The sequence below is a fragment of the Stylophora pistillata genome, chromosome 6, assembly GCF_964205215.1.
Source record: "Stylophora pistillata chromosome 6, jaStyPist1.2, whole genome shotgun sequence".
Taxonomy (NCBI): Eukaryota; Metazoa; Cnidaria; class Anthozoa; order Scleractinia; family Pocilloporidae; genus Stylophora; species Stylophora pistillata.
In genome coordinates, this window is record NC_142524.1 from 36,000,413 (window position 1) to 36,024,366 (window position 23,954).

General features: G+C 38.7%; 2 protein-coding genes across 2 annotated transcripts; both read left to right on the forward strand.

The window, feature by feature from the left end:
- Positions 1-1,567: 1,567 nt before the first annotated feature.
- Positions 1,568-3,615, forward strand: LOC148729642 (beta-4C adrenergic receptor-like). Its single transcript, XM_088724760.1, has one exon. It carries the CDS (start codon positions 2,276-2,278, stop codon positions 3,164-3,166), a length of 891 nt encoding a protein of 296 aa, XP_088580886.1. The 5' UTR covers positions 1,568-2,275; the 3' UTR covers positions 3,167-3,615.
- Positions 3,616-3,622: 7 nt separating this feature from the next.
- LOC148729643 (ribosome quality control complex subunit NEMF-like) lies at positions 3,623-14,986 on the forward strand. The gene is made up of 21 exons (XM_088725175.1): positions 3,623-3,649; positions 3,712-3,846; positions 7,381-7,541; positions 8,073-8,169; positions 8,291-8,352; positions 8,562-8,625; positions 8,705-8,793; positions 9,094-9,197; positions 9,545-9,912; positions 10,109-10,272; positions 10,372-10,459; positions 10,846-10,883; positions 11,173-11,269; positions 11,471-11,545; positions 12,006-12,083; positions 12,515-12,941; positions 13,038-13,075; positions 13,425-13,463; positions 13,848-13,954; positions 14,249-14,292; positions 14,547-14,986. The coding sequence occupies exons 1-21, from the start codon at positions 3,623-3,625 to the stop codon at positions 14,654-14,656; spliced, it is 2,412 nt and encodes an 803-aa protein (XP_088581301.1). The 3' UTR covers positions 14,657-14,986.
- Positions 14,987-23,954: the final 8,968 nt, after the last annotated feature.

Genomic DNA, 23,954 nt, shown 5'->3' on the forward strand with positions numbered 1-23,954 from the left:
AACAATGAAATGGCGGTGAACTGTACTGAAATGTACTGCTGAAAAATGAGACACATTTGGCAATCCATCATTTGCATGCTGCGAAATGTGATCATTCGTCAGAACTGAACTGTCAAAACTTAAGATGATATTATTGTAGACTTTAAACGTGCTTTCTGCCAAATGTTTATTTGTACTTTGTTTTTTATGTCCAAAGTTTTTCATAGAAATGAAGAGTAGAGGAGCTTATAAACTGTCTGCGTGTTTTCGAGGTTCTTGTTTCTCTCTCTGTTACGGAGAGTTTTCTAGATGAAATTAAAGCTGTGTAAAATAGACTTTACATTTATTTTACTTTCATTCTGTTGGAAGTAGACACATTCAGTTCTTCCCTTCTTATTTGTTTTGCCCTAGAAGAATTTTTTTTTTGAAAACAAAAGGTTTTGGATTAAAATTCAACACCGGACCTCGGTAGAAACAGTCAATTTTAGAGACAGCTGATTTTCTGTACTTAATTAAAATGCATTATCTTACGTCCCTTTTTTGTTGTGCTAGATTATTGTAGATGAGGTTTTTTCCCATTTTTATAGATCTCTAGAAGATGAACATTGGTGTTTCTCAATGTCCGCTTCAACAGCGAAAAGTTACTGTTAAAGTTTTTTTGGTTTCGATATTGGGTTTGTCTCGTGTAATTGTCTAAACGTAGGTCTTGTCGCTTTTAACAGAGTAAACAAATTAAAGTTTTTGTCGATGGAACTTGAGCATTCGCGCCAAAGAGGAGTTATTATGTTTAATATGTTGTTCTCTTAATAGCTTCGTTTCAGTTATTCGCTACAGCTGTCATTCTAGACTGCCATAACACGCGGAATTTTCGAATGTAAAGAGGTGTTATATTTTTCTTTTCCAAAGTTCCGCTTACTGAAAGTGACACGCCGCCGCCTCCTAAGTACCACCTCTATCTTTCTGACGAAAGCGAACATTTTACCAATTCTAAGTCTAAAGGTCGGCACACACGAGGGGACTAGTCCCTGCGACTAGTCCGTGCGACTAATCCCTGCGACTAGTCCCAGCGACCAGTTTCATGCAACTAGTCCCTTCGTGTGAACTACACATTACTGTGGTCGCAGGGACCAAATTTAGTCCCTGCGACTGGTCGCACGAATTCAAACTGGTTTGAATTCCTGCGACCAGTCGCAGGGACTTGTCGCATGAAACATATGTTGGTCCCTTCGTGTGAACTGTTTGTGCGACCAGTCCCTGCGACTAAACGGTAAATAAGCCAATCATGGGTCAGTATGATCCGTGACTTCCGGTATTTGTAAACATTGCAGTTTCTATGAATTTTCCCTGAATTCTAGATTTCTACAACTGAGGAATAAAAAACTATTTCTAGTTTTGTAAACATATACAGATGTCTTGGAGCCGTTTTGATGGAATTTTTACCCTATTTGACTCTGTCTGTTAAAAATAAAATTAAAAAAAAAACAAAAACGGAACACGTAAAAGCATGAATAATCCGACTGAATAAGTGTAGTTTAATTTGTGTTGATGTTTAATAGTGCTACAATGAAAAGTTACCAAATTTTCATTGTTTTCGTGTAACGCCCCAGACTAAGGAATATCTTTTGCCTCTTAATCTCCCCATGTTCTTGTGCAATTGAGTGCCTTCGTGTGGACGCCTTAAGGGACTAGTCCCTGCTATCGCTCCCCTCGTGTAAATCCTTCAAAGACTTGTCGCCGGGACTTGTCGCACGGACTAGTCGCAGGGACATGACCCCTCGTGTGTGCCGACCTTAGCTTTTACCAAGTCTGATGACAAATTTTTTCTCGGATATGAGATCGATTTCTCTGATTACTGATATGTGAATTGACACATAATTTATATACTTTCGATGTGTGTTAAATGGGAAAACGTGAAATGAATTGGCGAACGTTGTTTCGGCGGCTTAAACATCGACCATATGGGCCACAAATACATAACAGGAAAGTAGCTATTTATCAGTACAGTGAATAACGTCGGAAGAACAGAGATAAAAAAAAGCACTTCAGCATGGGCACGCGTGTCTTTCGATTTCCTCGTTGGCACCGGACAAAGCTGTCAAATGCATCAACTTATTTATAAGTCTCTGGTTTCCAACTATTTATTAATCCTGGCTTTTGCCAGAGTTTATCATGAGGCTTTTCGAAGTAACTCTCCAATTTATTCACGATGAAGCATGTTTGTCTCATGAAATCCATTTCTTCTGAGCGTACTTCGTGAACTTGCTGACAAACCAGCCTCCTGACTACCAGTTATAGAATGGGGAATAGCGAAAGCCCGTATTACTCGTCTTGTGTCACTAATTCCGTGTTGAACTCCTTCTCTTGCTATACATCCATTATGATGAACATTTTGACGATCCATGCGATGAGGAAAACGTCAGGATTGCCAAAGACTTTGAAAACATTCCTACTGAGTCTCGCTGTTTCTGATCTTGGTGTTGGTTTGCTGGTGAAACCTGTTTATGTTGCAAGGCTGATTACTTGCGCTACTAGTGGAAACTATATCTACCACGAGCTAAATATATTTACCTACATCACTGACTTTTTTTCGAGTTTATTCTTGTGTGCGTCACTTTTCGGTGTTACTGCTATGAGCACAGACAGATTTCTGGCCATTCACCTTCATCTCAGATATCAAGAACTTGTGACTCACAAGCGTGTTGTTGCTGCGGTGTTGATGATATGGACGTTTAGTTTCTTGTTTTCATTGCTGTTAGTGCTGGATTATTTCTGGCTCAAATACGCTGGAAGAATCGTACTCACTGTTACTTTTGGCTGTTGTATTATTTGTACAACAATCATTTATTTTAAAATATATTTAGTGGTAAGGCGCCACAGAAACGTAATCCAAGTGTTGCAACTAACACACGGGGGTGGAACGACAATGAACGCGGCCAGGTTGAGGAGGTCGGCTAGCAGTACCTTCTACATATTCCTCGTGTTTTTGTTGTGTTATTTACCCTGGTACTGTGTTTATATTTGGGGTTTTTCTTCCATTAAACAAATCACCAGATTTCGTAGAAGTGTTATTTATACGTTAACGCTTTTGTTTTTCAATTCGTCTCTAAACCCTGTGGTATACTGCTGGAAAATGAGACACATTCGGCAATCTATCATTTGCATTCTTCGAAATATATTTCGTCGTTAAAACTGAAGAAACTTTTAAGGTAGCTATATAACAACCGAGCACTTCGGCGGCAATCTTCAAGTATTATGAATAGTTCGCAACGAAAGTAAACGAATGTGTTTTGCACAGTAGAGAAACTGTAAGTCATTGTAGTTTGCTTACAGGTCATATGTAAATGTAGACCTATATTTGTATTCAATTTGTCAGCTTAGACAGCTTAAGTTAATTGAAGTTTTGACATGCAGATGTAATGTTTTTCTACCTCTTTTTCGTCGGAAGCAAAGGGTAAATTTCTTGTTATATGTATTGGTTTTAAAACAGAATTACGAATACTACATTAGAGACTCTTAGTCGCTTATGTTACAGGAACCGGAGTTAAGCGTCGGCCTGATGGGCCACGTGGCTCATAAACAGAGTATGAATGCTATATACTCAGATCTACCAGCTTTGTTCATAAAAACATAAATTACCGTAATGATGTCTTTGGCAGGCTTGAATACAAAAGTAAAAACTTCTTATGATAATCAACAAAACTGAATCGTATGGACTTTAAACCTAAACATTAGATTGAAACCACTGAGACAAGCGCTACCGTCAAAACAACAAAAACAAAAGCAATAACCAAGAGGAATTTCGCAACGAGTGAAACGTCCAAAATAAGCCTACGCCGAGTGAGGGAAAGATGGAATGTCGAGGAAAAGGTACATTTTACTTTAGATGTTCTCTCACATTTAGAACTTTAAGCCTCTCCTCAAAGAGCCAAAAACAACTCCCTCACCTTCTGCCCTTCATACTCAGATATGTAAATTTGTTTTGTGTTGTATTTAAAAGCCTTTTGATGTTTAAAGCTGTCTCTTGAAGCGAGGTTTTTTAAGAGGGCTAGGGTTTCAGGGCTTTCTCAGTAGAGGATCTCCTCGCGGAATTGATTATACGCCGAAGTATCCTTTTATCGACATTAAAAATCGTGATCCTCTAAAGAATTTTCTGGTCTTAAGAAATTTATCGGGTAATCCGAAAATATTCGAGAGCTCAAAATAAAAACCTGTTTCACCTAACGGTGGTCTCTTTTGTTCTCCTCCGCACCAATGTTTCGGTCATGTTTGTTTGTTTGTTTTGTTTTGTTTTTTTTTAATCGATTCGCCTTTTCGGTCGTTTCGTTTCAGTGGTTTCGCCACTAAATTTTCTCCGATTCTTCTTGGTTTAAATTGATCACGTGACGCGATAGTGTTCATCCGTGGAGAGATACTATCAGCCCATAGTGGACTCTATTGTTTAATTAGATTTGCAGTGATGGAGCCGATCAGATTGTAGCGTTTGTGTTGGTGCGCTGGTCAGTAGCTGAAGTTAGATGTTGCGTCAGCCCTCAAGTTATATGCTCTGACGAACTGTTAACGCCAGATGTTCCATTTTTTTGGTCGCAGTTTATTTACCTTTATCAACAATGAACATTTAATAATCGTGGCCTCTCGTCTCGCTCTACAGTTTATCATCGTTACTTCAGTTTCAACTGACATTTGTACAACACGGAGATATTGAATAATCAAAGTACGTGGGGTTTTTTCATTTCTTCTGAAAAACTAGAATTTTGAGATGATTAACACAATTTCATGATGGAATATAATACGAATTTTTTTTATTGGCTGTGTTTTTTTTTTTTAATCCAGTGACGCATGGTGTTCCTAATACCATTTTTTTTTAATGCTTATGTACAGAAGGGAGGACTAACACAGGTTTTAATTCTAAATTGTTGAAATGACGGCGATGGCACATTTTGTTGTTGTCATTACGAATGATGCGTTTTCCGACCTCTTATGTCAAGATTAATTAATTATCACTTTCACCCAATGACAATAATTTTAACGTCAGGATCTCATCTTTTTGTGTATTTTTGTGTGGAAACGTGGGGGCGGGAGTGCATTTTCCGGCTTTTCGTTACTCAAAGGAAATATTTGCAAAGTAGCGATGATCTTTGCCTGTTGACGACGTTCATTGTCTTTTTTATTGGATCCCTGACGAACTTTTAGGGAGGACAGCGCTTGCGAGTAACACCGGTGTCATTAAACGGAAATGGAAACGTAAAACCGTTGACCAACCAAATATTTACACGGAATAAGAAGATGAAGCCATTTTTTTTCTAAACTTAAGAGTAAGGGCTGAGTATTTTCTTCTAGTTGCCGACCAGCAAACTAAAACGAAAGCTCGTAATATCCCAGTTCTGAATTTGGACAAAAAAAATTGCTATCTCGACGTCGTATTTATTTATTTATATATTTATTCGTTTGTTCTTACCAACTTAAACAATTGGTAACTTCGTCAAAAGCGAAATTCAATAGGTAATAAAGATGAGATTACGTTTTGATCTTTTTTACGTTGCATTCATTAGTCCATGACAGTTACCCGCAGTTTGTTTACTTTTTCTGATAAAATAGACTTTATAAAGTGGTTCATGCAATTCAAGAGTTAGAGTCTCCTTGAAGATCGGAGTCTATGAAGCGCACAGTCTCACTGCTTTTAGTAGCAGAACGCCCGACCTCAACTAAAGTCACAGTTCTACAATGGCAGATACAAAAGGACAGTTTTATTCGTCTCTCATAGTTAACGCTGTATTGAACGTTGCCTCCTCTTTCGCAGCTGTAACGTTGAACCTTTTAACAATCCATGCGATGAGGAAAACTTCGTCCTTACCGGAGACTTTGAAAACATTACTGTTAAGTCTTACTGTTTCTGATCTTGGTGTTGGCTTGCTGGTGCAGCCGTTTTACGTTGAAGAGCTACTTGCGCTTTTGCTGCAAAACGATCTTGCGTCCAGTGTGCGAAAATCTATGGATTTTATAGTTAGATTGATTTTGTATGCTTCTTTGTTCAGTGTAACTGCTGTAGGTGTAGACAGGTTCCTGGCCGTCCATCTTCATCTGAGATATCAGGAACTTGTAACTCACAAACGAACCGTTGCAGGTGTCTTGCTGATATGGGTGTTCAGTGCATTGCTTTCAGTGATGAGGATCATTTGGGTGCACATGGGAATCGTGGTCGGTTTCATTCTGGGTTTTTGCTTTGTTTCTCTGACTGTGGCGAATTGCAGAATTTATTTCGTGGTGGTGCGCCTTACAAACCAAATTCGCCCGTTACAAGTACAACAACTTTCACAAGATGATAAAAAATTAGTAAATGATGTAAAGCAAAGGAAAACTGCAGTTAATACTTCTTACGTCCTCATTTTGTTTTTGTTTTGTTACCTGCCCCACTATTGCAGTTTCGTTGCGTCTGTTTTCATTCGTGGATCAAATGTCACATTAGAGCTATTTCTTATGTACACTTGTTCACTGCTGCATCTCAATTCATCCCTAAATCCTGTTATCTATTGTTGGAAGATGAGACAAGTTCGAAAGGGCATCGCAGAAATTCTGCGAAACATGTTGCTCCGTTGAAACTGAGCCTCTAGTTTATGTCAACTACATGAAAGCAGCTTTGTCAGAATCCATGTCAGTTATTTAAGAGAGATCTTTCATAATCAAGAGCAAAAATAAACTGTAAAAATTAAAAATTTAATTAAAAGAATAATGAGCAAAATGAAAGACACGATTTTGTAAATTTATTGTGATTAAAGCCATTGTGTAATTTATTGATCCGTTTTGAATTTTTCTCCAAGGTGCCTCTTCCTTCACAATTAAAGTATCAGCTTAAGTATTGAGTATTAAATACAACAAAAGTGTCCTGGCAAGAAAGACCATGGTTTTCCGGTTGTAAGATTAGCAATGCAACTCAACGCTCGAATTTCTTCTTTTCTCGTTACCGGTATGAAATGTTTGTAAAAGTTTACCTGCCTTTTATCATCTTATCAAGATGTTTCCCCCCCCCCCCCCAAAGAAAAAGAAAAAAAATTGTTTCCCAATAAAATCTTTAGCCTAAACGAGGAATGTTGAAGTTGTAATGTGTCACGAAGGACTATATTATCTGTCAGGGTAACCCACAGTTTATATCCGTCCCTACGTTTCAACTGACACCCGAAGATTCCGGAGGAAATGAACTATGGACGTGTTTTTTATTTTGTTTTAAAGTGGGACATCATGTTTTTAAAAGTACAGGCTACATCAAATTACAACCGTATGTGGAAATTACGTCAAAGTACAACTCGTATTTGGAAATGACGTCAGTAGCGACTACATCGCGAGTTAAACATGTTAACCAAAGTGCAAAACTACAACTTTTTAAAGATGATTTCTTATATGTTTTAGGTGGATAAAGCAATCCTGATCGTGAACAGCGCCATCGCAAACCAGATTGATTGGTCTGAAATCAACAACATTGTGAAAGAGGCACAGTCACAAGGAGACCCTGTGGCATGTGCTATTGGTGCACTAAAACTGGAAACTAATCATATCACCATGCACCTCAGGTCTGATATCTTTTTTAGGCATCTTTCAGTAGGCTCCTAACCAAATGTTTAGATCGCTAGCATTTTTGAGTGCCTAAGTGGGATTCTTAGACCTGGTTGCTGAAAGTCATCTGATTTCTCTTCCTTTAGTTTGGATCGTTAGGTGTTTGATCCATTAAAATTACTTTTGATTGATTGCTCTGCCCCACAGGCTTTTGTGCCATAGACACAGCTTAGCGTCAAGAAGTCACCATTTCAAAACTTTATTATTGCACTGGTTTTAGGTATCCACTGTTCTACCCATCTCTATATCTCCTTTAAATTGCGTAGGTTTACATTTCGTCCTCGTTGTTACCTCCTTTGGCTTTGCACAGGAATGTCTCTCGTTATCTTTATTTCATGAGGACAGCAAAAGGAAAAGGAGACCTTGTCTCGCAGAGGGAACCCCAAAAATCTTGGCGAAGGATTTCTAGAAACTCTTTCTCTTTTCAAAAACCGAATTTGCTTGCTTTGTGAATATGATTACATACATTTTGCGACATTATTCTGTAGGAATCCGTACGACTCTTCGGAATCAGACCCTGATTCAGATGAAGAAGAAGAAGAAGATGATGAAAGTACAAAAAAGAAAAGGAAGAAAAAAACCAAGGTATGTCTCTGACTGCTGTGCACTGTGCTTTCTCGACACGCAAAATTTTTCTCATAGTTCTGCAACCCCCAGTGCTCCTTCGTGAAGTTAGTTATGGATGTACACTTTCTCCATCTTGCAGGGTTCTAAATTTACTAAAATTGACATCAACTTGGCTTTATCTGCATATGCCAATGCACGAAGGTACGGCAAGTTATGTACTGAGAATATTTCTATTTGTTTACGACCATACCTGGCGCCTCATGTAGAAGGGAAAATGATTTCATTCCTTAACGGATTTTAGTCGCTGTTCTGATATGATGGTGTCTTAAAGACCTTTTTGTCCTGTATGCAATCTCTTTGTGGTATCCCCAGTTTTGCAGTAGAACTTATCCTCACTCTTGTCGTCGCAGCTTTTATGACAAGAAGAAATTTTCCTCCAAAAAGGAACAGAAGACAATTGATGCATCGGAAAAGGTTAGTTACCCAGTGTCGCAGGTTGTTGGTTGCTTAATTTGCAAATCCCCATGATAAATCTAACTGTTATTAACCGCAGGCGTTAAAATCAGCGGAGCGAAAAACGAAGGAAACCTTGAAAGAAGTTGAGACTACAACAAGAATTAAGAAAGCACGGAAAACATATTGGTAAGAATGAAAGCAGCTTTGAAGTAGTTTGTCATAACAGTCAATCAGCGTTTACTTTTCCTTCAACGTTTTACATCAAGAGTTATCCACAATTTAGGCCGGCCATACACACCACCATTCTGATAAGCAGACGAGTTGTAAGAAGCGTGAATTAGATAACTTGAGCCGGAGTGAGCCTTGATGAATGTAGAAGACAGAGAGGGAATAATATGTTGAAGAATGTGTTATTAGTGATGCAGATAACATGAATATATATCTCCTGGGATGGGAATTAAATGAATATTTCTTTTGTTTTTTTAGGTTTGAGAAGTTTCTTTGGTTTATCAGTTCTGAGAATTACCTGGTAATTGGTGGCCGAGACCAACAGCAGAACGAACTTGTGGTCAAAAGACATCTAGAACAAGGTCTGTTGTGGCTCACTTTGCATTCTATTTCTACACTGTTTTAGGAACTTGTCAACTTCCCAAGTTTTTCTTACGAATGTCGCCAGTCACGTGTTTGCCCGCGGTCAAACTTGGTCAAGACAGTTCTCGAGAGTGCACCTGGTGAATGCTTACGTGCTTCTCTGCGCTTCTCAGCGCTTCTCAGCTTGTTTCTCATTTCTCGAGGTTAGCAGTGGTTACATTTTTCAGCTCTTGACTCTGAGGTACAGCAGGAGCTTGTATCCCGTGCTCGGTCACTGGCTATATGTTTTGGGGCCAGTTACATGTTTCTGTGTCATGTATCATTATCACATATCTTTTCTCCTCAGGAAACGTGTACGTTCACGCAGATCTCCATGGTGCAACAAGTGTTGTAGTAAAGAACCCTACGGGTCAGCCCGTCCCGCCAAAGACCCTAAATGAAGCCGGTTGCATGGCGGTGTCCTACAGTGCTGCGTGGGAGGCACGGATTGTGACCTCAGCCTGGTGGGTGCATCATTCGCAGGTGTCCAAGACGGCACCCACAGGAGAGTACCTTACCACAGGAAGCTTCATGATTAGGGGCAAAAAGAACTTCTTGCCGCCATGTTACCTCATGATGGGCTTTGGTTTTTTGTTTAAACTGGATGAAACGTCCATCGAGAATCACTTGAACGAGAGAAAAGTCAGAGCTGTGGAGGATACTGAAATAGTAGAGGTAAGGTCCGAGAGATTTTCAACGGTGCTTGATTTCCCAGCAACCGTGTTTTGTTTGTTTTTTGTTTTGTTTTGATTACTAGCTAATGAGAGCTTTACATTATAACACAGACTGTTTACACAGTAACGTTTGCATTTTTTCCACCCAAATATATCGGGAAACGATCCAATGATATAACACTTTGAACTTGACATAGGATGCTGAAGGAGAGGAAGAGCTGAGCATTCCAAGTGACGAAGGCGAGGCAGAAAATCCACCGAATTCTGTTGTCGAAGGGGCAGCTACTCTAGAAGACGATGATGAAGAAGACAGCTTGTTTCCTGATACAAGCATCGATATACAGCTTACGAAGGAGGGAAAGTAAGTTTTGTTTGTATTTTTAATAGATTAATTTTCAATGGCAATGTTTAAGTCTATTGTTTAACTCTAAATTTATCGTGCTTTTATCTTCGTTTCTAGAGTACACCTTCAGCGAGGTACAAGCAGAAGCAATAGCCGAAGAGATAGTGAAGAAGGAGAAAGTGTTGATCCTGAGGAAACCAAACAAGTATCTTGAGAATTTGAGATGTCATTCCTCGCCCTTGCATTTCATGAATAGCAAAATGCAAGAAAGCGCAAGTTATAGCCGAGTTTCAGTTTGCCAGTTTTCGTGATCTTATCAAGAAACTGCCTATCGTATCAAAAACTTCATCAGGAAATAGATTGGCTTTCCTTTCCATACCTTTATAGCTGGTCCAGAAAACTTGCTTCACTTCCTCAACCAATCAGATGAAAGAAAAAAAAAAACGCGCGTCACCTGGTCACTCACTTTTTCTAGCGCTTGAGATCAGTGGCCTGAACTTACTCTGGTTTTTGCTATAGTTTTTGTTTTAGTTTTCAAGCACTCGAGCGATCGAAACGTCGCCTAATATTCCTCATTATTTTTCTTTTCAGCCCGCAAACAAACAGCGTCTATCAGCGAAACAGAGGAGGTAATAATTAGCCATGATCCTGCGCATGTAAATCTTGACTCTCACTTAATGACACGCTGCAGTGAGCACAAATCTGTATTATGAATGAAGTGCAGCCACTTGTCACTTGTCTTCTGATTTACGCGGCGACTGTTTTATAAAATTAAGGTGTATTCACTTTTCTTTCAAAAGGGAAGGTGCAATACCAAGCTACTTTGTGCTCAATATTGATCTTACATTGGCATATTTTTTTATTGCGAGACCAAGGTACACCACAGATTTTTAATGATTACAATCGAATTTATCTTAGAGAGAATCGAAAGAAGAAGGTCAGACAAGGTGAAGACGGCTCTTTGCAGGCGAATGAGGAGGAGCAAGAAACAGAGGAAGGAGAAGAATATGACCAGGTACGTTTGCATTCTGCTTTTAATGGTGATGTCGAAAATGAGCCCTTGTCAATCCTCTTCATTAGCCTATGTTTTAATTCATGGTAGGGGATTCAACAAAATATCAGAGCATTTATATCTGCTCGACCTCGCATTTCGCTTTGAAAGTATTTTGGGAAACAGCTTCTAATATCTTCTGATCCTTAAAAATATTATCCACAGAAATCTCAACAAAACCATCACCAAAAACAAAAACAAAAACAGCAACAGCAGCAGCCACCTAAGAGAGGACAAAAGGTTTGACACACTTTTTTCAACCCTGTTAGACTGTTAATATCGGCGAGGAGAAGTGAATATTTAGTTGATTATTTATGTCACAGAGAAAGTTTAAGATTCACTTTCTTTGACTGAGCATGATAGTAGATTTAAGTGGTTAGAATGAATTCATTCTAGTTCCGCTCGTTCATTTTAAACAACAGACATTAAATATGGACCACTCTGTGCAGCGTGATAAATAATGAACATTAAGGATTTTAATAACAATTCACAGACTTGGAAGCTAACGAATGATTTTCCAGCGTGACCGGCCTGAAATTAGCGACAAAAAATTGGATATTTCAAGTCTACACCCTTTTGTTATCTAAATGAACGGGAGCGATATAAAAACAAATCTAAGGAATTACCCGTGTTAATTAAGGCCTGTCAGAAGGATTTAGTGGCTTTGCTTAAAGCAATTTATACTTTTTTCACTTTTCAGACCAAACTTAGGAAAATAAAAGAGAAATACGGCGAACAGGATGAAGAGGAACGACAAATGAAAATGGAGATTTTAGCGGTAATGATTTTTAGCATGTAAAAAGTATCGAATTTATCCTACCCCTTGCGTAATCTGTAAAGGGTGAAATGAGTCTGGATCGGAACGAGGTTCACTGGCAAGGCTGCATCAAAATGAGGCTTGACTTGGATACCTGCTACAGCTTGTAGTGTTTTCTGTGGCCTCAAGTAACTGCAAGTCTATTACAACTCTCATGGATAGAATGAGAATTCTTCAAAGGTACTCCCAAGTATAACGTCTTGATTCCTGGACAGTTTGGTGATTGCAATGAACAGTGGATGATGGAGAAACATTGCGCGTAAACCGACCCGAGACATTTTGACATGAATTATGGTGAGCTAATGCACCACGGCCGTTTCCCAATACTTCAGATGTATGATAATTTTTTTATTTTTTCCTCTTAAACAATGCTGGTTTTTTTCCTCTTATAGTCTGCTGGGCCTTCGAAAGAAAGCAAAGCTGATAAGAGGAAAAGAGACAAGAAGGCGGGTAAAGGAAGTTGCGCCAACAGGCCAGCCAGCGGTAAACCAGGGAAAAGGGAAACCCAGACAAGCAAAGACCAATACTCAAATCAAAATAATCTGTCTGCAACAGGAGGCGGTAAAAACCAAGATCAGGACAACAGCTTCCAGTCCAGGCAAGATTTGGAAGAAAACAAAGGCAAAAAAACAAACTTTACAAATCAAAACTCAAGCGTCTATCAGGATAAAGGCGATAGAGAAGGTAACGATATTGACAGTAAAGAGACAGCGACTGGTTTGATGAACTCTTCTGATAGACAAGCTGGTGAAACGAGCAGTTTGGAACTAGTCAGTGTAGAAGACAATTCTCTCAAAGAGGGTGCTCCAAAAGATGAAGGTACAACAATCATTTTTTTATGAATTTTTTTTTTTATGTAATTAACCGTAAAATACCGAAAGTAATGAAGTGTAAGTCAGCTTTTTCTATTTTCAGGTGCGAAATATGGGAATTCTGAGAAAGAAAAAGACATTGTAAGTAGACAGTTCGGCTGTGCTATATACTTTTCAGTATTTTGTAAATACTTCAAACCTTATCAAACTTTACAGCCTTAGCGAGATTAACAGTCAGAGGTCGTGAACAAAATGCCATGCGCACTTGAAAAGTGACATGACACCCTGTTTGGTGATTATAAATTACACATTTTACGACAATGTAAAGAAGAAACTCATTTATTAATTTGTTTATATTTATATTTGTAGCGTATTTGTTGCGTTTCACTCACTTATTTGTTTTCTTTATGTTTTAATAAATCCCAGGCAGTACTTCTTTTCTCGTTACTTCGCGAGTTAATATGAATTGTTTTTTTTTTCTTTCCTTCAGGCTGTATCAGATGACGAAGCAGAAGACGAAGCACCGAAAGTACGCAATGAAATAATTTCAATTGAGATTTTTTGGAGGTTTTTTTTTTTTAAAAAACGATTCTCAAAATTCTAACCATCCCAGCTCATAACTTGGTTTATTCTTTGCCTGTTTCATTTTAGTAATGTGCTGTTATTGCTCGATAATAGTTGGTTTGAGCATGATGGTTTCACAGCAACTTGCGGCAAAAGTCAACTCCGATTTTACTTACAAGCGTGATTTATGGTTCACCATTTCAGAATAACCGCAAAAAATATTTTGATCACAGCCAATCCGAATATTTTGAGTTAAGCAAGATTGTGAGAAACTCAAACTCTGCCGATTGCCGTTGATGTCATGCTTGGGTAACTTTTCTAATTTTCGGCGTTTTTCGTTGCTTTGCAGGAAGCTGTATCGCTGCTTGATTCTCTTACAGGTTGTCCGCTGTCTGAAGATTTACTGCTGTTTGCAATTCCTGTGTGTGCTCCATACGGTGCGGTACAAAACTACAAGTAAGACAGCGGTTTTCTTTTTTCTATTCTTTTTTTCTTTAAGTTTCTAAGACACCCTAAGCTCAAGTTGTTTGGGTGATAGATCAGCCCTGACCAGAGTCTATCTTTCTGTATCAGAAGGGCTGTGGAAAAGTTATCTTTTATAGTAAGAAAACATCCTGGTATGCTCCTGAATAAAATATGACGATCGAAAAGCCCCCTCCTCCCCCGCCCCCCCCCCCCGCCCCCATCTAATTCTCAGATAAGAGATGTGTGTGTGTTTTATTTGTCTTTTCTTTTCCGTTTCGTCGACAGGTTTAAAGTGAAACTTACTCCAGGTACAGCTCGCCGAGGAAAAGGTTAGAAAAACTGTACGGATTTTCTTCCCAAAATATTCTGCTGATGCTCAGTTCTAAATTTTCTATGAATTTTCTCTGAATTTACTTGGCCAACTCGGATTTGAATTTACTCGGTGAGGGAGTTCTATTAAGTAATTTGTAACACAAGTTTATAAGAATTTTTAGGCGACAAAATCGAGAATGATACATTTCACCTCGTCCTGTGATTCGTGTAAAACAAATATAAATTTAACAGGTTTTGTTTCCTTCCTTAGCTGCCAAGACGGCGTTGGGCACTTTTCTGTTTTCCAAAGAAGCTTCCCAGCGAGAGAAAGATTTAATTAAAAGTCTCAAGCTAAAAATTTCAAAGCTCGGGATACTTTAGTAGGTAGATGAAGCAGTCAACGATGTTATTGAACTTTAAGTAATTCATCACATTATTTGCATTCTAAGCGTCAATCGCACTTCACAGCTTTTGTGCAAACCATCCCTGACAGTGCTTCTCCTTTTTTTCTTTTTTTTTAAATTTTCACTAGTTTTCCACTCTATTTCTAGGACAACGATCTTTCGCGTTACATTCCAGGAAAAGTGAAAGTTTCAGCACCAAACCTTCAAAAAAAGAAGAAGAAATGATCTGTAACATTGCAAGAATTACTGTGGAGATTCCTTTTTATCCAAAGAAATAGTGTTAATAAACCGCAACGTGGTTAATCGACTACACGTCAAATACGTTTTTCTTCGTTGATTATGATTATTATTATTATTAATTATTTTTGTAGTGTCCAAGTCTTTTTCTAATGGTCAGCTTACTTCTTGTAATTTATTTTACATAATCCATTTTAATCGTCAAATATTTCTGTGCGCACATGACTGATGTAGGCCCGTCAGGTAACCTATATAGTTCTGGGAAATTTCTGGTAAGGACTGCATCTTGGGTTCGATATGATGAGTCTCCTATCCTTTGATGATCCACTCAAGACGGAAAGAACGTTCGACTGACTCGGCGGAATAATTGTGACCCAGGCAGTCAACGTTTTGACGGCAAGCTCTTCGTAGATGCCTCTCCCCACGCTCAGCAAAAAGCATTTAATGAATAACTGACACAGTAGTCTCCATTTATGCAAAAAGTATTGTCGCATATTTATCGTCAGGAATGATCTGTTCCGAGAAGCGGTCAGTTTTCAAGGGCGATCGTAACCAACTGACGACTGTTTACTTTTTTTTTTGTCCGACCTCGAGTTTGTTTGTCGGCTGCATCAAAACGAAGTCGTTGCGTCGTTTTTTATATTTGCCAAATATCCTGCATGTGGAGAGCGGAACGATTACGAAGAACTCGAATCAGCTGCCGGCATCTAAAGGATTTAATGTGATTTTGGGGCCAAGATGAATTAGTAACGGCCTTTATCACGATCCTCTTTACTTTCAATGATGTCTTTAACTAAGTTCTTTACAATGAATGGATTATGATCAGATCGCATCTTGGTCTTTTCTGATTGTTTTTTAAGGGTACAGGTACATACAAACAGCGTAGAGTTGCGTGAAATGGCTCAGCGTAATGTCAAATGGTACAGCGTACATACAAATGGTGTAGCGTTGCGTGAAATGGCTCAGCGTAATGTAGAATGGTACAGCGCACATACAAACAGTGTAGCGTTGCATGAAATGGCTCAGCGTAATGTCGAATGGTACAGGGTACACACGAATGGTGTAGCGTTACGTCGAATAGCTTTGCAGAACATCAGACACTAGCTGAACATTGAATTGCTTAACATTACATGAAATATTCCGATGGGAATATTACATGTAATGTTAAGGAAACCTAGACTGTCTATAATTTGGCCATTCGATTCCTTTATTACTGATCTATTTGACATCCTTGTATTTTTGGTGGTGACGGCAGCCCATATTACAGCTCTGAGTGCAGACAGATTTTCAGCCGTTCATCTTCATCTCAGATATCGGGAACTTGTGACTCACAAGCATATTGTTGCTGCGGTTTCAACAGAATAGATGCTTACATACGTTGCTTTCATTAACAGGGTTCATCCCGATCAAAATTGCTGGAATTATTATAATAGCTGTTACATGTGGCTGTATTTTTATTTACACTGTAGTTTTTTTATTGTAGAATTTATTTCGCTGTACGGCGCCACGCGACCCGTATTTAAGCCCTTCAAGTCCATCAGGTGTCTCATTAGGGTGAAATGGCAGTGAACTTTGTGAAGATAAAGAAATCAGCCCCATGTACATTCTACATGTACCTCGTGTTTTTATTTTTTTTTTATTTACCTTGGCACTGTGCGTTTGTTGTAAGATCTTTTATCCATCAAGCAAATACTACGTTTTGGAATTTTCATCAGTAGACTAAAACCCTGGTGTATCTAAATTCATCATTAAACCGTTCTGTTTACAGCTGGGGTATGAGACACAATGGACAAAGTATCATTTGCATACTGCGAAGAGCGTGGTGTTTTTTCAGTGAACTGCTCTTGTTTTGTCTTTAACTTATGTCATCGGCCAGTCGTCCTCGTTACGCGAAAATTACGCGCAATTGCGCAGAAACGTCGATTTTAACTACAAAAACCTTAATCTTGTTTCGTTGTCCATGTTTCATCCACCAACCCGAGGATCGCATACATATTTCTTGCTTTCAACAAACGATAGTGGTCAAAGACTTATCTACTTAGTTATATGTCTATTAGCAGATGCTTACAAAAGTTGCTTTCATTAACGGGGTTCATCCCGATCAAAATTGCCGGAATTATTATAATAGCTGTTACATGTGGCTGTAATTTTATTTACACTGCAGTTTTTTTATTGTAGAATTTGTTTCGCTGTACGGCGCCACGCGACCCGTATTTAAGCCCTTCAAGTCCATCAGGTCTCTCATTAGGGTGAAATGGCAGTGAACTTTGTGAAGATAAAGAAATCAGCCCTATGTACATTCTACATGTACCTCGTGTTTTTATTTTGTTATTTACCTTGGCACTGTGCGTTTGTTGTAAGATCTTTTATCCATGAAGCAAATACTACGTTTTGGAATTTTCATCAGTACACTAAAACCCTGTAAACCGTTCTGTTTACAGCTGGGGTATGAGACACAATGGACAAAGTATCATGTGCATACTGCGAAGAGCGTGGTGTTTTTTTCTGTGAACTGCTCTTGTTTTGTCTTTAACTTATGTCATCGGCCAGTCGTCCTCGTTACGCGAAAATTACGCGCAATTGCGCAGAAACGTCGATTTTAACTACAAAAACCTTAATCTTGTTTCGTTGTCCATGTTTCATCCACCAACCCGAGGATCGCATACATATTTCTTGCTTTCAACAAACGATAGTGGTCAAAGACTTATCTACTTAGTTATATGTCTATTAGCAGATGGATTTCAGTGAACATTACATTATACTTAGTGTAGGCTGTCTTTAAGTTCCATTAAGTTAAATGAAAAATTTTCACACTTATGTTATTTAAAGTACTTAGCTAATTCCCTTTGAAACGTCCTCTTATCGTGCACATCCCTTTCTATGGTTGATAGCCGAGAAAGGAGAACGGAAAACACGGACATGAAGAACTTTTGACGATGATCGTTCGTGCTTTCAAATATACTGTTTCACTGTAAAACTTGACAGATGGTGACGGTTTCCATTTATTAATTCTTGTTTATTGACAGGAACTTACCAGAAAGCATTAGCATTTTTAGCCGTTCATCTTCATCTCAGATATCAGGAACTTGTGACTCCCAAGCGTATTGTTGCTGTGGTTATAACAGTATTTCGATTTCGGCTGTTGTTTTAATTGCACTATAATTTTTTATTATTTGATTTATTTCGCTCTGCGGCGCCACCCAAACTTAATTCAAGCCCTTCAGGTCCATCAAGTTTCACAAAGCAATGAAATGGCGGTGAACTGTACTGAAATGTACTGCTGAAAAATGAGACACATTTGGCAATCCATCATTTGCATGCTGCGAAATGTGATCATTCGTCAGAACTGAACTGTTAAAACTTAAGATGATATTATTGTAGACTTTAAACGTGCTTTCTGCCAAATGTTTGTTTGTGCTTTGTTTTTTATATCCAAAGTTTTTCATAGAGATGAAGAGCAGAGGAGCTTATGAACTGTCTGCGTGTTTTCGAGGTTCTTGTTCCTCTCCCTGTTACGGAGAGTTTTCTAGATGAAATTAAAGCTGTGTAAAATAGACTTTACATTTATTTTACTTTCATTCTGTTGGAAGTAGACACATTCAGTTTTTCCCTTCTTATTTGTTTTGCCCTTGAAGAATTTTTTTCTTGAAAACAAAAGGTTTTGGATTAAAATTCAACACCGGACCTCGGTAGAAACAGTCAATATTAGAGACAGCTGATTTCTGTACTTAATTAAAATGCATTTTCTTACGTCCCTTTTTTGTTGTGCTAGATTATTGTAAATGAGGTTTTTTCCCATTTTTATAGATCTCTAGAAGATGAACATTGATGTTTTTCAATGTCCGCTTCAACAGCGAAAAGTTACTGTTAAAGTTTTTTTGGTTTCGATATTGGGTTTGTCTCGTGTAATTGTCTAAACGTAGGTCTTGTCGCTTTTAACAGAGTAAACAAATTAAAGTTTTTGTCGATGGAGGCTGGAGCATTCGCGCCAAAGAGGAGTTATTATGTTTAATCTGTTGTTCTCTTAATAGCTTCGTTTCAGTTATTCGCTATAGCTGTCATTCTAGACTGCCATAACTCGCGGAATTTTCGAATGTAAAGAGGTGTTATTTTTTTCTTTTCCAAAATTCCGCTTACTGAAAGTGACACGCCGCCGCCTCCTAAGGACAACCTCTATCTTTCTGACGAAAGCGAACATTTTACCAATTCTAAGTCTAAAGGTCGGCACACACGAGGGGACTAGTCCCTGCGACTAGTCCCAGCGACCAGTTTCATGCAACTAGTCCCTTCGTGTGAACTACACATTTCTGTGGTCGCAGGGACCAAAATTTAGTCCCTGCGACTGGTCGCACGAATTCAAACTGGTTTGAATTCGTGCGACCAGTCGCAGCGACTTGTCGCATGAAACATATGTTGGTCCCTTCGTGGGAACTGTTTGTGCGACCAGTCCCTGGGACTAAACGGTAAATAAACCAATCATGGGTCAGTATGATCCGTGACTTCCGGTATTTGTAAACATTGCAGTTTCTATGAATTTTCCCTGAATTCTAGATTTCTACAACTGAAGAATAAAAAACTATTTCTGGTTTTGTAAACATATACAGATGTCTTGGAGCCGTTTTGATGGAATTTTTACCCTATTTGACTCTGTTTCTGTTAAAAATAATAAAAAAAAAAATTAACAAAAACGGAACATGAAAAAGCATGAATAATCCGACTGAATAAGTGTAGTTCATTTGCGTTGATGTTTAATAGTGCCATAATAAAAAGTTACCAAATTTTCATTGTTTTCGTGTAACGCCCCAGACTAAGGAATATCTGTTGCCTCTTAATTTCCCCATGTTCTTGTGCAATTGAATGCCCTCGTGTGAACGCCTTAAGGGACTAGTCCCTGCTACCGGTCCCCTCGTGTAAACCCTTCAAAGACTTGTCTCCGGAACTAGTCGCACGGACTAGTCGCACGGACTTGTCGCCGGAACTAGTCGCACGGACTAGTCGCACGGACTAGTCGCACGGACTAGTCGCACGGACTAGTCGCACGGTCTAGTCGCAGGGACTAGTCGCAGGGACTAGTCCCCTCGTGTGTGGCGACCTTAGTTTTTACCAAGTCTGATGACAAATTTTTTCTCGGATATGAGATCGATTTCTCTGATTACTGATATGTGAATTGACACATAATTTATATACTTTCGATGTGTATTAAATGGGAAAACGTGAAATGAATTGGCGAACGCTGTTTCGGCGGCTTAAACATCGACCATATGGGCCACAAATACATAACAGGAAAGTAGCTATTTATCAGTACAGTGAATAACGTCGGAAGAACAGAGATAAAAAAAAGCACTTCAGCATGGGCACGCGTGTCTTTCGATTTCCTCGTTGGCACCGGACAAAGCTGTCAAGTGCATCAACTTATTTATAAGTCTCTGGTTTCCAATTATTTATTAATCCTGGCTTTTGCCAGAGTTTATCATGAGGCTTTTCGAAGTAACTCTCCATTAATTCACGATGAAGCATGTTTGTCTCATGAAATCCATTTCTTCTGAGCGTACTCGGTGAACTTGCTGACAAACCAGCCTCCTGACTACCAGTTATAAAATGGGGAAAAGCGAAAGCCCGTATTACTCGTCTTGTGTCACTAATTCCGTGTTGAACTCCTTCTTTTGCTACACATCCATTATGTTGAACATTTTGACGATCCATGCGATGGGGAAAACGTCACGATTCCCAAAGAATTTGAAAACATTCCTACTGAGTCTCGCTGTTTCTGATCTTGGTGTTGGTTTGCTGGTGAAACCTGTTTATGTTGCAAGGCTGATTACTTGCGCTACTAGTGGAAACTATATCTACCACGAGCTAAATATATTTACCTACATCACTGAATTTTTTTCGAGTTTATTCTTGTGTGCGTCACTTTTCGGTGTTACTGCTATGAGCACAGACAGATTTCTGGCCATTCACCTTCATCTCAGATATCAAGAACTTGTGACTCACAAGCGTGTTGTTGCTGCGGTGTTGATGATATGGACGTTTAGTTTCTTGTTTTCATTGCTGTTAGTGCTGGATTATTTCTGGCTCAAATACGCTGGAAGAATCGTACTCACTGTTACTTTTGGCTGTTGTATTATTTGTACAACAATCATTTATTTTAAAATATATTTAGCGGTGAGGCGCCACAGAAAGGTAATCCAAGTGTTGCAACTAACACACGGGGGTGGAACGACAATGAACGCCGCCAAGTTGAGGAGGTCGGCTATCAGTACCTTCTACATATACCTCGTGTTTTTGTTGTGTTATTTACCCTGGTACTGTGTTTATATTTGGGGTTTTTCTTCCATTAAAGAAACCACCAGATTTCATACAAGTGTTATTTATACGTTAACGCTTTTGTTTTTCAACTCGTCACTAAACCCTTTGGTATACGGCTGGAAAATGAGACACATTCGGCAATCTATCATTTGCATTCTTCGAAATATATTTCGTCGTTAAAACTGAAGAAACTTTTAAGGTAGCTATATAATAACCGAGCACTTCGGAGGCAATCTTCAAGTATTATGAATAGTTCGCAACGAAAGTAAACGAATGTGTTTTGCACAGTAGAGAAACTGTAAGTCATTGTAGTTTGCTTACAGGTCATATGTAAATGTAGACCTATATTTGTATTCAATTTGTCAGCTTAGACAGCTTAAGTTAATTGAAGTTATAACATGCAGATGTAATGTTTTTCTACCTCTTTTTCGTCGGAAGCAAAGGGTAATTTTCTTGTTACATGTATTGGTTTTAAAACAGAAGTACGAATACTACATTAGAGACTCCTAGTCGCTTATGTTACGGGAACCGGAGTTAAGCGTCGGCCTGATGGGCCACGTGGCTCATAAACAGACTATGAATGCTATATACTCAGATCTACCAGCTTTGTTTATTAAAAACATAAATTACCGTAATGATGTCTTTGGCACGCTTGAATACAAAAGTAAAAACTTCTTATGATAATCATCAAAACTGAATCGAATGGACTTTAAACCTACACATTAGATTGAAACCACTGAGACAAGCGCAACCGTCAAAACAACAACAACAAAAGCAATAACCAAGAGAAATTTCGCAACGAGTGAAACGTCCAAAATAAGCCCACGCCGAGTGAGCTAAAGATGGAATGTCGAGGAAAAGGTACATTTTACTTTAGATGTTCTCTCACATTTAGAACTTTAAGCCTCTCCTCAAACGGCCAAAAACAACTCCCTTAACTTCTGCCCTTCATAATCAGATATACTTATGATGCACGATCCTCGCAGTAGATAGCGCTATTTATGCAATAGCGAAGATCAGACCTGAAAAAAATCAGGCCTGTACGGGATTCGAACCACTGACCTCTGCGATACTGGTGCAGTGCTCCACCAACTGAGCTAACAAGCCAACTGGGAGCAGGCCGTTAAGTTGATTCGTAAGAAACCCGTGAAAGTGATAAATCAGATACGGTGAATATATGAAGTTCATATATTTTGAACTGCGGTATTAGATACGTATGATGCACGATCCTCGCAGTAGATAGCGCTATTTATGCAATAGCGAAAATCAGACCTGAAAAAAATCAGGCCTGTACGGGATTCGAACCACTGACCTCTGCGATACTGGTGCATCATAATCATCATAATGTGATAATCAGATATGTAAATTTGTTTTGTGTTGTATTTAAATGCCTTTTGATGGTCTCTTGAAGCGAGGCTTTTTAAGAGGGCTATAGTTTCAGGGCTTTCTCAGTAGAGGATCTCCTCACGGAAGTGATTGAATGCCGAAGTATCCTTTTATCGACATCAAAAGTCATTATCCTCTTAAGAATATTCTGGTTTTGAGAAATTTTAAGAGCTCAAAATAAAAACCTGTTTCACTAACGGTGATCTCTTTTGTTCTCTTCCGCACCAATGTTTCGGTCATGTTTGTTTCTGTTTTTTTTTTTTCTTTTCCAATCGTTTCGCTTTTTCGGTCGTTTCGTTTCAGTGGTTTCGCCACTAAATTTTCTCCGATTCTTATTGGTTTAAATTGATCACGTGACGCGATAGTGTTCATCCGTGGAGAGATACTATCAGCCCATAGTGCACTCTATTGTTTAATTCATGATTTGCAGTGATGGAGCCAATCAGATTGTAGCGCTTGTGTTGGTGCGCTGGTCAGTAGCTAAAGTTAGATGTTACGTCAGCCCTCAAGTTATATGCTCTGACGAACTGTTAACGCCAGATGTTCCATTTTTTTGGTCGCAGTTTATTTACCTTTATCAACAATGAACATTTAATAATCGTGGCGTGTCGTCTCGCTCTACAGTTTATCATTGTTACTTGAGTTTCAACTGACATTTTGTACAACACGGAGATATTGAATAATCAAAGTACGTGGGGTTTTTCCATTTCTTCTGAAAAACTAGAATTTTGAGATGATTAACAATTTCATGATGGAATATAATACGATTTTTTTTTTTATTGGCTGCCTTTTTTTTTTTTTAATCCAGGGACGCATAGTGTTCCTAATACCATTTTTTTTTTTAATGCTTATGTACAAAAGGGAGGACTAACACAGGTTTTAATTCTAAATTGTTGATATGACGGCGATGGCACATTTTGTTGTTGTCATTGATTACGAATGATGCGTTTTCCGACCTCTTATGTCAAGATTAATTAAGACTTCATTTCCAATGAGTTCCTGTGAATATTTTCATAAAAGAAATGAGAATCTGTTTTATCACTTTTACCCAATGACAATAATTTTAACGTCAGGATCTCATCTTTTTGTGTATTTTTGTGTGGAAACATGGAGGCGGGAGTGCATTTTCCGGCTTTTCGTAACTCAAAGGAAATATTTGCAAAGTAGCGATGATCTTTGCCTGTTGACGACGTTCATTGTCTATTTTATTGGATCGCTAAAGAACGTTTTAGGGAGGACAGCGCTTGCGGGTAACACCGGTGTCATCAAACGGAAATGGAAACGTAAAACCGTTGACCAACCAAATATTGACACGGAATAAGGAGATGAAGCCATTTTTTTTC

What these genes read in the sequence shown, in the direction of transcription:
- LOC148729642 (XM_088724760.1), top strand. Translation starts at nt 2,276, where the DNA reads ATGGGGAATAGCGAAAGCCCGTATTACTCGTCTTGTGTCACTAATTCC.
- LOC148729643 (XM_088725175.1), top strand. Translation starts at nt 3,623, where the DNA reads ATGTCTTTGGCAGGCTTGAATACAAAA. An exon ending in AAAGGAAGAAAAAAACCAAG is followed by an intron (nt 8,170 to 8,290) that starts GTATGTCTCTGA and finishes TCCATCTTGCAG; the next exon opens with GGTTCTAAATTTACTAAAAT. An exon ending in ATCCTGAGGAAACCAAACAA is followed by an intron (nt 10,460 to 10,845) that starts GTATCTTGAGAA and finishes TTTTCTTTTCAG; the next exon opens with CCCGCAAACAAACAGCGTCT.